We start from the raw sequence: 16044 nt of genomic DNA, 5'->3' as shown, positions 1-16044 counted from the left end.
AGGGCTTCGGGTTTAGGACGTCAAAATATAAATTGGGAAGTGGGAGGTGGGAGTGTAGTGGGCACAATTCACCCATGACACTGTCCTCCTCTTTTAAATTTTTAAAGGTTCCTGGAGGGGTTCCCTGGGTGACTCAGTGGTTGAGCATCTGCCTTTGGCCCAGGGCATGATCCCGGGGTCCTGGGATCAAGTCCCACATCGGGCTCCCTGCATGGAGCCTGCCTCTCCCTCTGCCTGTGTCTCTCATGAATACATAAATAAAATCTTTAAAAACTAAAGATAAAAAATATATAAATAAAGGCTCGTGGAGGATCTTATCACATCAGCCTAACCTGTCATTCTGTTTCAAGGTTTTGGGTAATAACTAATCAAAATGTACATCTACTGAATAAAAACGACTCCCAAAGCCTTCTAATAAAAGGTGAAAATGTGGGGATGGGCACAGCTGGCCCTGGGGGCCCTGGAGATCGGCCCTCCTGTGTCACTTGCTGAAGCCCACTGCTTAGCAGAACTTGACCCCAGCCCACTCCAGGTGAGATATAGAACAGCCCCTGGAATGGGCCTACCTACCAGGCACAGAACAGCTCACAGCTACCTGAAATGGAAAAGCTCAAGAGTGGTTATGCCAGCGTTAGATACCTCTGGACATTTTTCCCACCCCAAAGACTTGGGAGCATAAGCAGTGCAATTAGCAGGCCGGGGCTGTGAGCACTTATCTAGCAGCTGCGGGGTTCCCAAACGCCCTGCAGATGGAATGTTCTCCTGTATATCCTCATGGCTCAGCATTAAACAGTAGCAGCAGAAGTTGTCATGCTGTCCTCAAAATCTGATTTTTTTTTTTTTGCCCCTGCAGAACTGAAGACGGAATGAAAACAAAGCGTATTTCCTTTTTCACCACCAGAGGGCGGCAGCGTTCCGGGACCGAGACAGGTGTGTGTGTGTGTGTGTGTGTGTGTGTCCGTCCGTCCGTCCGTGGGGTCAGATGAGACACCGGACGGGCAGTTCCCTGCTCCGCCACCGGGGGTCGCCCTTGCATGGGGTTTTCCCTGAAAAACCTGAGCGCGTGCTGTGCCCGTTGTTCATCGAAGTTTGGCTTGCAAATGTACGGAAACCCTCCTTACCGTTTGCAGTCCGATGAGACTGGTGGTAGCTATTGTGCGGATGGCTCTGCCGTGAGTGAGCACTGCCCTAGAGATGGTCCGTGTGCCGGCACCTTCTGTAAGGGTCACAGCAGGGAGTATGGCTTGGGGCTCCCCATTTTGCAGATGAGGAAGCTGAGGCTCCCACCGGGTTGCAGTCGTCTCAAGCTCCCATAACAAAGCACCACAGACTGGTCAGCTGAGATAATAGAAATTTATGCTCTCTCAGTTCTGGAGGCTGGAAGTCTGAGATCAGGCTCCTTATGAGGGTCTTCTGGTTGTATTCTCAGAGACAGAGCAAACTCTCTGGTGTCTCTTCTTATAAGGGGCACTAATGCCATCATAGGGACCCTACGTTCATGACTTCATCTAAACCTAATTACCTCCCAAAGGCTCCAGCTCCAAATATCATCACGTGGGGCGTTAGGGCTTAGATGTATGAAGAGGATGGGAAGGACACGATCGGTCTGTAGCACAGGGGCTGTGGCTGGTCAGTGACAGAACTGGGTTTCAGCCCGGCATCTCGGGACTCCAGCCCTGAAGTCGGGAAGGGTAGCACCATAAAGTCCTCACTGCCACACTTAGAGTCTGGTGAAGCCCACATGGGAACACAGCCCCCCTGTCCTGGCCAGCCTGAGTTTCTGGAGGGGCTTGGGGGCTTCCCTCAAACTCACCAGAAATGGCACGGTTCCTAGTGTGTTTCTCCTGGTCTTACAACCAGGCCAGGTCAGTAGATACTATTCCAGGAAAACAGACTTCTCTCATTCTCACAGATCTTCTGTGAGATATGGGGCAGCTGAGGACCTGTCCCTCCAGCTGCTCAGCCAGCCCTCTTTTTTAACCTGAAAGCTAAGACTTCTAAAGCTAGCAATGCACACAGAAATATCCCTCAGGACACTGTCCTGTAGAATGGGAACCAACATGTAGGTCATTCTAAATGTAACATAACTTTCTTCTTTGGCTCAGTTCATGTTGGCAAGTCCTTTTTTTTTTTAAGATTTTATTTATTTATTCATGAGAGACACAGGCTCCACGCAGGGAACCCGACGTGGGGCCCATCGCAGGTCTCCAGGATCAGGCCCTGAGCTGAAGGCGGCGCTAAACCGCTGAGCCACCAGGGCTACCCCGGCAAGTGCCTTTTAGTACAGATGGTATAAGATGGAGTCGAGGTGTGCCGGAGCCCAAGACACATGTGCCGGCAGTGACCTAAATAATATCCACCTGTTACACTTTCTAATGAACCAGTGTATATATACATACGATACACATATGTATCAGTCATGTAGGAATGTGTGTGTTTACATATGAATGAAAAAGTAATATGTCATCAGTGGAACAGACCTAAGTCAAGATAGGAATTTAGTATATGACAAAGGTGGCATTTCAATTTTGTGGGGGGAGAATGTTTTATCATTTTAATACGTACTGTGGTATAACTGCCTGTCCAGTTGGAAGGGATAAATCATAACACTGGATTCCCTACTTTATGTCAACTGCAAAAATTCCCATGTGGATTTCAGACTTAAACAAAAAAGAAAACAGGAAACATTTAGGAGAATATAGGTAAAATTTGGGATGGAAAAGACCTTTAAAAACTAGGTGGGAAATCCAGAAGCCATTAGAAAAAGACCAAAACTTCCAGCTTTGGTAAAAATCGAAAAGCTTTGTTCAGTAAAAGGCACCATAAACCAAGTCATAGGGTGGACAGAGAAGAAATATTTTCAACAAAAATCATTGCCACATAAATTGGCTGAAGTCCCTAATACACGAAGCCTGCTTACAAATTGATTTGGGAAAAAAAAATAGAGGAGGGCAGTGGATATAAACAGTTTGCAGAAAAGGAAGTGCAAATGGCCCAGAAACAAATGAGGAGGCCCTATAACACACTAATGGGGACGCACAATTAGGAATTTCATAACTGATCCTTTTTAAAATGAAGGGCCTTAGGACTTGGAACATGGAGTCCAGACACAGGGATTTCACTGGGAAGGAAGGATAAACCAACACTTTCTTCTCATTGACACCCAAGGGGGATGACACGCGTGACAAGTGTAGCTGGGATGGATCTCGTTCAGGCTGCCATCGCTGTGGGGTTGAGCCTCGTTCATTGGAGTGGTTTAGAAAGGCGTCTCCAGGTTAGAAACGCAGAAGTGCAAAGGAGGTAGGGCCCACCACTCATTGAGACTAGCCACTCCCTTGTGAAGCCACCAGAGTACAAGGCCAAAGGCACGCCATGAAAAGCACAACAGGAACGTGTACCAATGTTCTGGAAAATGAGTTTGCCAGTGGCCCACCGGAGCCCCTCTGGGGAGCTAGGTGAAGAGGCCACACCCCTTGGAAGTATCCCTGGCAGAGGTAGATCGTGGCGTTGGCATCTGACAAAGGCTTCTTGAGTGTTTCAATTTCGTCTCGAAAGCTGAGGCCCACCCCTGGATGAAAAGGAGACCCATTGCAAATTCTTCCCCTGTGGAGGGTTATTCTCTTGGGGGCTGTTGATCCTTGGGTAGGGAATTATCTATATAAAAGCTAACTTGTTTGCAGACGGATAGTAAAATTCCAAGGAGATTTATGTACATTCAAGTAGTCCTATTTGTGCGGCAGCCTTGTCCAAAAATAATTTGGACAGCCGTTTTTACGGTAAAATTCAGACCAGCAGAGTCATAAATAACTTAGGAATAATTACAGTTCATAAATACCTCGAGCTGTGCTCCTCCAGGCCCGTTTCTGCTCTGGGCCAGAGACTCTATGACAGGTGTTGCCTCTGTTTGCAGTCATAATTTCTCATTCGATCCACCCGTCGCTTAGAGAGGCTTCAAAAACGACTTGAAAATCAGAAAGTACCAAGGTCAGGTGTGCAGAATGTGTTCTCTGGGAGGAAAGTGAGCCTTTCCTACTGTTCTTTCAATGTGTATTGGGGCTGGCTAACAATCATTCTTTTTCATTGAGGGGAGGAAAAAAAAAGTCCTTTCAAACATTTTTCTTTTTTTTTTTAAGATCCTATTTATTTATTCATGTGTTATTATTTATCTCATGTGTTATTAAGCACAGAGAGGGGAGAGAGAGAGGCAGAGACACAGGCAGAGGGAGAAGCAGGCTCCATGCAGGGAGCCCGACGTGGGACTCGATCCCGGGTCTCCAGGATCACGCCCTGGGGTGAAGGCGGCGCTAAACCGCTGAGCCACTGGGGCTGCCCTCAAACATTTTTCTTACATTCAAAGCCATCTTTAAAAATCTGTTGCACCTTTATTACACTCAAGGAGCCACGGCACCAAGTCCCCTTCCCACAGGGGGCCAGCTAGGCTGGTTCTTTTGGGCACCAATCGCAGTATCCGTTATCGCCTCTCCCGGAACATTCTCTGATGCCAGGTTACCCCATTACCATCGATACCGGACGACATGTGTGGAGAAGAGCCAGAGCGGAGGGAGGAAGTTGTGATCAAGGGCGGCGGAAAGTTTTTCCAGCCCAACAAAAGAATCCAGGCTTCTCTATCTCACTTGGCGGGCAAGAGGGCCAGAGGAGAGGGCTCGGGCCGTCTTTTATCTTGAGTTCTGGGAGCATGGAGTCCTGCCCACCAGGGAGGACAAGGCGCTTTGGAGATTTTACTGAAACCTAAGCCTCTGATCTCCATCAGCGTGTGAGTCCAAGCTCCCTGCCACATTCTCTCTCAGCTCCCACACTCCAGTGGCCCATAGAAGGAGCTCATGTGACATGATCTTAATAGGAATCTCATAATTAGCCTAATTAATGAAGTCTCTTAAATAATAGAGAGCTGGCTGGTTTTTTCAGAGAGTGGCATCATAGGAAGCATTGAAACCAAGCCCATCTTGTTATTTTTTTACTCCATTGGCTTTTTTTAATTGAAGAAGACGTGTCCGGGGTAAACAGAATTTTTGAACAGTATCAAATGTGTGGGATGAATATCCAGTCTCCTCGTAATTCTCTTCCCCAGAGACAGCTGTGGGATTTAATGTGTCTCTAGTAATGATTATGTTTGTGTCTAACATACACGTATGCGCATGTGTGCCTGGTGTATCCACATGCCTGTAATACACATGTGTGGTGTGCCTATAACATGCCTGTAACATACAGCACGTCAATATACCTGTGTGCATGTGTGGCACACACATAAACATCATATAGCACGAATATGCATTATAGCACACATACATATGACATACACACATAAATGCACGGGGGGTGTGTATTTGCTCGCAAGCCTGCACACACACGTTTTATAATACACAATTTAAGCCTTCTAGATGTCAGATTCCACTCTTTCCTTTTCCAGTTCACCAGTAGTCCCTGATGTCACTCCATACCCATGGACCTGCCTGCCCCATGCTCTATAAGTTGCATCTTACCCGTTACTCATCCGCCACCTCCCTGGGTGGGGGACACGCAGCCTGTCCCCTGTCTTTGCTATTACAAACAGTGTGCCCACGGAGTGTCCTGCCCTCACATCTTTGCCACATGCTTGCAAGAATGTCTGTAGGACCATCCCCTAGAACGGGAATCCTTACTTAGGTCAGTAAGATGAGCACGTTACTCAGACCGATTTACTGCAATGCCCTGCGGAGGTTTCACCAGCTGGTACACCTGCCTGGCCTGCACGCCGTGATCCAGAATCATCCGCAAACATCCAGTCCGTTTTGCCGTTTCTTTGCAGTGGGTGTGCTGGAATTTCCGGCCTTCCTAAGTGAGTCTTTGGAAGTCCTTTGTCTGAACGACAATCACCTGGACTCGGTCCCTCCCTCGGTTTGCCTCCTGAAGAGCTTATCGGAACTCTACCTGGGAAAGTGAGTACCCAGCCAGCGCAGGCGCACTGGCCCTTCAGGGTGTCCTCCCGTGACCCATCTGAGGACACAGGCAGCAGGGAGAAAGAAGCCCTCTATGGACCAGGAAGCAGCAGGGAGACTTTCAGGACTGGGCTTTAGTCAAAGAGGTAGGGGAAGGGAAGACAGGGGCCGTGATGCCATGATGCACTCCTTGCTACTTGGCTCCTGTCCTGACGAGAACTGCTCAGTTATTCATCCTTCCATTTACTGAGTACCTATCGCCAGGCGCTGCTGAGGGGGCACGGGAGTGTGCGGTGTGCAAAACAAGGAAAATATAAGATAATTCAGTTACATTGCCTTTTTGAGAAGTGACTAATAATCTTTATGGCACCATAATAAATAGAAAATATGACGACACTGGGTGGGGAGGAAACTTAGTTCTAAGCCACAGGGATTTGCAGAAGACAGAGCTGCCATTTGCAATTCTGGCTTTCCAGCGAGAAAGCCTTTGGAATTGCTATCTAATGGAACATTTGAAAGCAGGGGTGCAGGAAAAGTGGACCCTAGAGACTGACGGGCTGCTGCATGTATGTGTGTGTCTGTGTGTGCTCGCACATGTGTGTGTGTCCTCCCATGATGTGTGTGTGTGCCCTCAGCAATCCTGGCCTCCGTGAGCTCCCTCCTGAGCTGGGGCAGCTGAGCAACCTCTGGCAGTTGGACATTGAAGACCTGAACATCAGCAACGTGCCCACAGAGATCAAAAAAGAAGGTAGGGCTTCCTAGGCACTGCCCCCGGAGAAAGACTGCTTAAGTCCAGAGGGTAAGGACCTGGGCTAGAAGCAGCTGGGCGACCTGTGCAGGTTACCCAGAAAGTGATTGGTGCTGAGCACCAGTGTATTGCAATTAACCATAGGATAAAACTATCCGTGATTCTGTGGGCAGGAAGGATATTGTCTATCCGAACACCATTCGGATTCCACTTTTGGGGTAATTATGACTGCACCTTCTTCGCATCAAATCCAATCGCCCTCTCCACTCCCTACCACCCATTAGAACATATGGAAGGTATTCCTTCAAGACAGGATTTTGTTTCCCAAGAGCTGTGAGCATGTTCTTGTCCATGTGTCAGCAGCATTTTCCCCCACTCTGTGATTTTCTGTAGGCCCCAAAGCGATGTTATCTTACCTGCGTGCTCAACTGCGGAAAGCAGAGAAGTGCAAGCTGATGAAAATGATCATCGTGGGTCCTCCTCGCCAGGGCAAGTCCACCCTCCTGGAGATCTTACAGACGGGGAGGGCCCCCCAGGTGGTGCACAGCGAGGCCACCATCAGGACCACCAAGTGGGAGCTCCAGAGGCCAGCTGGCTCGAGAGCCAAGGTCAAGGATGGTCGGCGTGCAGAGTCCCCATGGGTGGGAGGGAGCTTCCTGCGCCCCTTCTGTCTCCTCTCCAGAGAGCCTGGGATTTTCACAGCCTGGTGTCTGATACCCAGGATATTTGCAGGGGCTGTTGTGTGCTGTTTCAAACCAGCTACTGCCAAGGGCCGTGAATAATTTCATAATAATCTCCTAACATGCCCTCATGGTTGTTCTGTTCTTTTAAGATTTTATTTTTTTTGAGAGAGAGAGAGAAGCACAAGCTGAGAGGAGGGGTAGAGGGAGAGGGAGAAGCAGACCCTCTGCTGAGCAGGGAGCCCCATGCAGGGCTCAACCCCAGGATACTAGGATCACGGGATCATGACCTGAGCCGAAGGCAGATGCTTAACCGACTGAGCCACCCAAGTGCCCCGGTTGTTCTGTTCTAAGTTGAGGCTTCAGGCCAATAGTTCTTAATCTTGGCTGTCCATTAGATTTCTTTGATGAGCTTCTAAAGACAGCAGGGGCCAGGCCTTGCCACTCCTGGCCCTATGGATTGCAATTCAAACAGAATGGATGCACTGTCCTTTCTGACACCTGCTTTCACCCCAAGTTCTGAGAAGTCTTGATCTTCAGCCCTACTTAAAATGAATCCTTTGGTAAACCTATTAATCATCTACTTTGCCACTCAGTATGAGACAAAGGAAAATGAAAATTGTCTTGTATTAGAATCAGAGAAAAGAGCCTGCAGAAGGGCTAGGACATAGCACACGCCCTTAGCTGTTTCTCCCAGCTCAGGGATGGAACGCACACCTATAATGCCTCCCTTACCTGTTGCTGTATTTGTGGTCACACAGAACCACACGGGGTGCGAGGAGCCTTGGGGCCAGAGGCTGCATGATTTACCCCCACAGCCCCCAGGACAGGGCCAGCTAGAGATAGGTTTCCTTGCAAAAGTCTTTTACACAAAATCACTTTCCAAATCAGGCATTCCAGTTCAGGTCATTAGGCATTTAAACTGTCCTCTAGAGAGCAGGGTCCTGCCCTGTAATGCCTTGTAATGCCTTGTAACGCCAGAACGATTGGTTACTTAATACCAGCAGTACCATCACCACCACCCCTGAACACCCCAGGAGTGAATCTCACTAACTCCTGTCCAGAGCGTCTCTAAAGTCACCCATAATCTCTGGATTCTCTCCTATTTTTTTGGTTTTGGGTTTTTGGGTTTTTTTGAGTAGTGACTTAGTATCACTTTCTTTCAACTGGTCTGTTTCAAATGCTTTCCGAGGTCAGAGAGGTGAATTGCTGTTTCCATTTTTCCTGTCCTTTGGCATCCACTTCCATTTGGCCAGCATTATAATTTCCCCTCCTAACCTTTCGAATGCTGAGCTGTGTCACTGCCCGTGTGTCTGGGCCCTCAGCCAGTTCAGAACAGCTGTCCATTTTCATGCCTTTGCAAAAGCCGGTCAGCACGCCTTGTCTTGGCCTCCTCTTGGAGGCCAAAATGCAATGTCGTGCAAACGATTCTTTGCTGCAGGAAACTGCAGTCCTAGTTGCTGGGGCCAGACTCTGACCTCATAGGACAATAGAGAAACCACCGTTTACACAGCCTTTCCTGGCAGCACAACAGCACATCTGTTGTTTGATTCCCACATCAGGGCAGCTGCCCATCATCCTTGGTGGGCGCCGCCTCCCAGCCTACGCAAGTTCAGAGGCCCATCTCCTCGGCCTCACCCTCGCAGGCACCGATGGAGTTTAAGCCTTGGGTGAGTGCTGACGTCAGCACCTGGGTGTCCCCTCCAGTAGGGAACCATCTGCAGCAGAGACAGAGGCAGAACAGTGTCCCCAGCGTTCTGCAGACACAGTTGGACACAAACACCCCAGCCCACAGGAGCCAGCCATCCAGGGCCGGGCCCCCTGCTCTGTTGGCGGTAGATAGGAGCTTCCAGAAGTCCTTCTCTTGGGTTACTTGATTCCTGAGACAAATGGCAGGATGAGGAAAGCCCTTCCCGTGCTGTGCCTGAGCCATCTCAACGTGTTTGGCTATAGCCTTGGTCCCTAACTGCCTCCTGTCACTGTTCTTGTTGCACAAGCAGGTGGATTCTGTGGAATTCACCGTCTGGGACATCGGAGGCCCCGCCAGCATGGCCACTGTCAACCAGTGCTTCTTCACGGACAAGGCCCTGTACGTGGTGGTCTGGAACCTGGCACTGGGAGAGGAGGCCGTGGCCAGCCTCCAGTTTTGGCTGCTCAACATTGAGGTGAGGAGGCACCAGCCCTGCAGCTCTCGGGCCTCGGAACATCACGGGGAGCAGGGTGAGGGGGTCTGCCGCTGCTCTGAAGCATCCCCTTGACTGCGGAAATAAAAGGAATGGTCAGGGAGAAACGCTTGGCATCTTGGCAGGCTTTCAGAGGACCCAGAATCAGGTCGCAGTGAAGCGCTTCAAACCCTCCTTGACCAGGTGATTATCAGCACTCTTAAATTTAAGAGCCCCCACCCCCGACTCTTGGACGCAAAAGGAAGACAGAGCTCCCGTCTCACAAGTCAAGGTGGCAAGAGCCTGGATGCAGGCCACAGCCACAGGAAGCTGACATAGAGGCTGAGGGGATCAGAAATCCAGCTCTTCTGGGGTGCCTCATGCAACCCCTCGGTGCATAACATGCCCTCGAGGCTTACAGAGCGGAGTGTGGGGCACAGTCCTGGGTGGTGCCGAGGGTCGGCTCGCCTCTGTGCCCGGGAGCTATGTCCCAGTCTCTTCTTGGAGCAAAGGAAGCCGATGCTCAGCTGTGGGGTTCTCTCTGGCAGGCCAAGGCCCCAAATGCTGTGGTGCTGGTGGTCGGAACACACCTGGACTTAATCGAAACCAAATTCCGAGTGGAGAGAATTGCAACGCTGCGCGCCTATGTGCTGGCGCTCTGCCGCTCACCATCCGGGTCCCGGGCCACAGGCTTCCCAGACATCACCTTCAAACACTTGCAGTGAGTGTCCTGCTCTCTCTTGCCTGGTGCCTGGCTGTGGCTGAGGCTGCTGCTCCTTCACCTGTCCATCTGCCGGGGGCCACCGGGATCTGCCTACAGAGGGCTCCTGAGCCAGAGCAGACCAGACCACCCCGGGGAGGGCAAGCTGCCTCTAGTGGGCAGGCAGGGCAGAGCCTGGGCACACCCTCTCCATGCTTCCCTCGGGGTCCCCTCCCCGCTGGAGCCAATGCTGAGCATGCATGGCCCTGATGGGACCAGGAGATAGAAATGCGTGTGCCTGCCACTCGTCACGTTTGCTGATCTCTGACCAATCGCAGACCCAGGTGTGGTCCTGGTCCTCACACTGGGTCTGAGCGGTCCCGGCCACTGCCAGTGGGACCAGAGCCCTGGGCTTGTTGCTTCTCTCTTGACTCACGACAGCCCTGTGGGGTTATGGGAGTCCTTGTGCCCACTTCACAGGCGATGGAACAGGCCCAGCAAGTTAAGGAAGCATTCTCTCGTAGGAATGAAGTGTGAGTTGCTGTGCTGGTGGCTCTCAGGTTCCTTCACCCCACTCCCCCTGGGTGGAGTGCTGCAGACCTTGGTGCAGGGTCAACCTGGGGACACCTCCACCTGCCCCAGAATGCAGGATCTGGCTGGTCCTGATGCAGAATTTCAGGAATTCTTCGTGTGCCCTTGAGGACACCCTGAGGCCGGCGATAAAATAGGGGCACTGGCCCTGGGCCAGAACCAGGTCCACCCCAAGTGTGCTCCCTTCCAGCTTGTGTCCTTGGGGGGGTGGGGGGTGTCACCTGGCACCTTTGGTCCTCACTTTCCTCCTCCTCAGGACACATACTACATCGCTCCCAGCACAGAGCTTTGCACTGAGAGCTTAATACATTTCTCTGTGTTCACCCTTCATGGGTTCTTTTAACTTGCCAGCCTTAGGGATGAAATTTTGGGACACAGATGCTGCAGAACTTGTCAGTGAGAAGAGGTGTGATGAGTGATCACGTTCTGTTTTGCACTCACAGTGAGCTCTCCTGTAAGAGTCTGGAAGGCCAGGAGGGGCTACGGCAGCTGATTTTCCATGTCACGTGCAACATGAAGGATGTGGGCAGCACCATCGGCTGCCAGAGACTTGCGGGGAGGCTGGTGGGTACCGTAGGCAGGATCCCACTGAAGCCAGAGGGGCTGTTCCCTATTCGCCAGGAATCTAAACTTCCCAGCCCCCCCATTGTCAAACACGTGTGCTGCGGGCTTAGGCTCAACAGTCCCCCATGCGAGCAGTTTTCTGGGGCAGGGGTGGGGAAGGCTGGGGATGGGGCAGCGAGAAGGGAAGTTCACACACTCAAGCCTCCGAGGGCAGCAAGCAGGGTTGGGTGGGCCGGGCACACCTCAGGACCTGAGGGGCCCAGCCTGCCCCCTCTGCACCCCAGATCCCCAGGAGCTACCTGAGCCTCCAGGAGGCTGTGCTGGCAGAGCAGCAGCGCCGTAGCCTGAGCGACGACGTGCAGTATCTCACAGACAGGCAGCTGGAGCAGCTGGTGGAGCAGATGCCTGACAATGACATCAAAGACTACGAGGACCTGCAATCGGGTGAGCGGGCAGGCCAGGAGGGCAGGTGGACGGGACACAAGCATGGGGCCTCCAGAAAGGGAGACTCACCTTTTTCACTGCTCTGCACCTGTCTGCGAATGACTGTCAGAGCACTTCAGGTGGTTGTGACACGGGAGTCACAGATACATTGTCACAAGGAGCCAGATCTGTAGAGATAGATGGAGAATCTGGATGATGGAGGTCCGCAGACCAGAGTCCTCCTGCTGGCCATCAGATCGGCACGCTGGAGAGTGTTATGAGGTGCCACCAGGAAACCAGTGACAGGGCAGCAGGCCCTGCTAAAGGGCAGTGTATGCCTGGGACCATTGATTGCTTCCTAAGGAAAATTTGTGACCTGGGTCCCCTAGGTCACCCCAGAGTCCCTATCACTCTATGTCTGATGCTGCTTCATCCTCCCCTTCCCTGGGCAGCCATCAGCTTTCTCATCGAGACTGGCACCCTGCTCCATTTCCCCGACACCAGCCACGGCCTGCGCAACCTCTACTTCCTTGACCCCATCTGGTTATCCGAATGTCTGCAGCGGATCTTCAACATCAAGGGCTCCCGGTCGGTGGCCAAGAATGGGGTGATCCGAGCAGAGGACCTCAGGATGCTGCTGGTGGGGACCGGCTTCACGCAGCAGACAGAGGAGCAGTACTTCCAGTTCCTGGCCAAGTTTGAGATCGCCCTTCCTGTGGCCAATGACAGGTAAAGCCACTGCCAGGCTGTTCCCACTGCTCACTGGAGGATAGAGTAGAGACTGGGGTTGCTGGAGGCTTGAAGAAGAGCTCTAGGCATGGGCCATGGGGAGGGCCTGCCTGCCCAGGCCGGCTGCTCCTTCCTGGGCCACGCGTATCTCTTTCTGGTGGGGAGTGGGGAGGAAGTGTTCAAAGAAATGCATTTACTGAAAAAAATGCAGGAGAACACACAAGAATGGCATTAGAAATATCTTGCTGGCAGAGTTGGGGGGGGTGTTTCTTGTTTTAGAGGGTTAATTGCTTGGTTATTTAGTGAATGCAAATGGGATAAGTGACAAGGATGTGCATGCTAATTACACAGCTGGGCTTCAAAATGCAGGGAGGGCAGGGGCCGGGGTGGGATTGGGCTCACGTGGTCTGATCTATGAGAGATGCTACATCTGAACGAGCCAGGCACACATGGCCTCTGTGCTAGAATTTCAGTTTTAGCCACTTTCTGGGTCTGATCCTGATGTTGTCCACAAAGCAGTAGCCAGGACCCCAAATCTGCAGACCTTTACCATGCACCTACCAGAGTCCCTATCACCACCTGCCCACACCCCAATCCCAGAGCTCTGGGGACATGCATACCAGAGGCTCCTGGTAAGCTGGTCTGGACCCTGTGTGGCCAGCCCAGAGACTCTACCTGCATAGACTGGGCCTTCTGGGAGCCAGACCTGGGCCACTGAGCCCGAGGCACCGCCCAGATTTCTGCTCGACCTTATAACTATGGGAGAGGGTCTCTTATCGCTCCAGGCCCCTGGGAGGCAAGAGTGAGTCCTATAAGGAGAAATCCCAAAGAGGAATTGTAAGTCCATGTGATCCCCCATACCATGACCTATGTGTGTCCTTGACTTTGATCCATGCAAAGTGAGGCAGCCTCTGAGTTTACAGCATTGCCAAAGTCTGACAGTTTTCCAGTTATTTTTATCTATAGGTTAGAGGAAAGAGGGGTTGCCAGCACTCAGTAAAAGCAAGTCAGTTATACACACATGTATGTCTGGTTGAACCATGAAATCCGCCAGGTCATGGCCAAGTCTTCAAGGAGGCTTATAGGACAGCAGGTGAGACCACAGAGCCAGAATGCCTGAGTATGAATCCCGACTGCCTTTCTTATCTCATCTGTACAATGGGAATAATACTATTATCAACTAGTATTGCAATTATTATGAGGATTAAATGGGATAATACATGTAAAGTACGAAAAGTGTCTCTTGCATGGAAGAGCTCCAAAGATGGGGCACCTGGGTGGCTCAATTGGGTTAAGTGCCACCTCTTGATTTCAGGTTGGGTCACCATCTCAGGGTCTTGAGGTCAAGCACCACATGGGGCTCCTCATTCAGCAAGGAGTCTGCTTGAGATTCTCTCTCCTTCTGCCCCTCCTCCTGCTTGCTCTCTTTCTTTCTCTCTCTCTCTCTCATCTGTCTCTCTAAAATAAATAAATCTTAAAAAGAAAAGCCTCGAAGACATTAGGTATCATCAGCATTATTATTGTTACTCTTTATATTAAATACTCATAGCCAGTGGCATCTGGTTCCACATAAAGTTGCGAATGTCCAAGCATTTTCCATTTTAGCACAGGTATGATGGTTCCCTTGGGGTCTCCCCCACTGCACAGCCCAAATCCACAGCCCCCGTCCATCCTGCACCAACCCTGTGGGACAGGTGTCCTTTCTCTTCCCACGCCAGGAAAGCAGAATCCACAAAAGTTTACACCATGTGCTGAAGACACAATGCCAGGATAGACACTTCTACAAAATTTTCAGGGGTCTCTTCCAGAACGTTCTAAAGATGTTTTATTGGAGCTAAACCGGTGTATTTTAAAAGCCTCTGGGTAGCTGAAGGCAAGACCTTTGTTAAGAAGGCACATCTGAGGGCCACCCTGTGCCTACCTCCGCAGCCCCACACGCACAGAAGATGCTGGTTTTCAGGCGTGCTCTTGAAAGAGGCCTCCCCAGCTTCAGCTGTTGTCAACTGACTCGGTGACTCAGCAGGTTTATGATGAGCAAGAGCACTCTCATAAAACATCCCTCGGTACACAAACAGCCACATTCTAACTTTTTAAAGGCGACAGTGTTGTCTCAACCAGCCAAGAACAATAAATAGCTTCAAGGGCCAGAAACAGGACTCTGACCCCAATGTCTGCATGGTCTTTGGAACTGTGTGGCCATACCCATGTCTCCTTCACGGTTCCGAGTTAATTTTAAGCGATTCCCCAATCACAGCCCTGTTTACAGAGAGCGAACCAAGATTTGCCATGTCTGATGTGTTACTGATGCAGACCTTTTCATGTCTTCCCTTAGCATGTTCTAGTGGCTGTCCTACAGACCTGCCTTGAGAGGTTTCTCTGCTGTGCCCATCTTCATTTCCTCTTGGAGCCTTCATTGTCAAGTACAGAAACTACTCGGTCTTTCTAGGAGTAGAATTCCAGAGGCCCTGGAGGGGAGGGCACCAGGGCCGCATGCCCAGGCCAGGCTGTGTGCGTGCCAGGGTCAGGGCACCCACGGCAGACGCTGGCCGCGCCGTTCACTTGTCCCTTCCGATGTGTTCCAGCTACCTTCTGCCACACCTCCTTCCGTCCAAGCCTGGCCTGGACACCCACGGCATGCAGCACCCCAAGGCCAACACCATTCAGAGAGTGTTTAAGATGAGTTTTGTTCCTGTCGGCTTTTGGCAAAGGTTTATAGCACGGATGCTGATCAGCCTGGCGGAGATGGACCTGCAGGTAGCCGCAGCCTCTGCGTGGGGGAGGGCGTACAGGGAGCTGTGCCCTTTCGGGAAGCAGAGGCCTTTTGCTGGAAGGGCTTCAGCAAAGCTTCAGCAAAGCTGAGGACCAGGAGGCCAGCCTGGCATAGCTGCCTTCTCTTCTGTCGGCTGGCAGACCCATTCGAGCCATTCTGTGAATCCCAAACCAGCACCTAGCTGGCTCAGAAAACTCATTTTAGGAACCATGGTTGAAAACCAATGCACATCAAAAATCCCCTCAAAGGCTTGTTAGAACATAAATGGCCGGGCCCCCTCAAAGGGTTTGATTCAGGGGGTGGGGACTGGGACCCAGCATTTTGTGTATCAAACCACCGTCCCCAGTGATGCTTTGGGTTTGGGGACCACACTTGGAGGACCATGGCTTTCGAACCATGGTTTTGCCACTCAGGCTGTGCACTACACTTACCTGGGGAGCTTCCAACAGACATGGGCAGAGCACAGGCTGCCCCAGTTAGAATCTCTGGATACACCACCAGGCACTGCGAGTTTTTAAGGCTTGCCAGGTGATTTCACTATCTAGTCAAGCTTAAGAACCACTGGTGTAGATCTTTAACTTGGTCTGGAAGCAATGAAGACCTAATCCAGGGAGTTATTTTCTGTGGATTCACCTGAGGTGGTTGTAAGGCATCCTGGCTGTCCGCCAATGTTTATTTCATGGAAAACAGTAACATGAAAGTAGCATTTGTCTAGAGTGGTGTTTCTCAAAGTGGGATTCC

At 51.2% G+C, this 16044-nt stretch overlaps 1 protein-coding gene across 4 annotated transcripts in view; it reads left to right on the top strand.

Annotated features, from left to right (window-relative positions):
* Positions 1-16044, top strand: part of LRRK1 (leucine rich repeat kinase 1) — a 124346-nt gene that overhangs the window by 78641 nt on the left and 29661 nt on the right. For all 4 annotated transcript variants that reach the window (XM_038532639.1, XM_038532638.1, XM_038532641.1 and 1 more), the window contains 10 exons: positions 854-930; positions 5807-5936; positions 6572-6684; positions 7078-7292; positions 9365-9529; positions 10075-10247; positions 11261-11381; positions 11666-11825; positions 12257-12533; positions 15116-15287. In XM_038532639.1, coding sequence (XP_038388567.1) covers positions 854-930; positions 5807-5936; positions 6572-6684; positions 7078-7292; positions 9365-9529; positions 10075-10247; positions 11261-11381; positions 11666-11825; positions 12257-12533; positions 15116-15287 — 1603 coding nt within the window. The remainder of the gene's footprint in view (positions 1-853; positions 931-5806; positions 5937-6571; positions 6685-7077; positions 7293-9364; positions 9530-10074; positions 10248-11260; positions 11382-11665; positions 11826-12256; positions 12534-15115; positions 15288-16044) is intronic.

Source organism: Canis lupus, chromosome 3 (assembly GCF_011100685.1).
Source record: "Canis lupus familiaris isolate Mischka breed German Shepherd chromosome 3, alternate assembly UU_Cfam_GSD_1.0, whole genome shotgun sequence".
NCBI classification, from domain to species: Eukaryota; Metazoa; Chordata; class Mammalia; order Carnivora; family Canidae; genus Canis; species Canis lupus.
The sequence above is the reverse complement of the archived record's forward strand: the minus strand, read 5'-3'. Positions and strand labels throughout refer to the sequence as shown.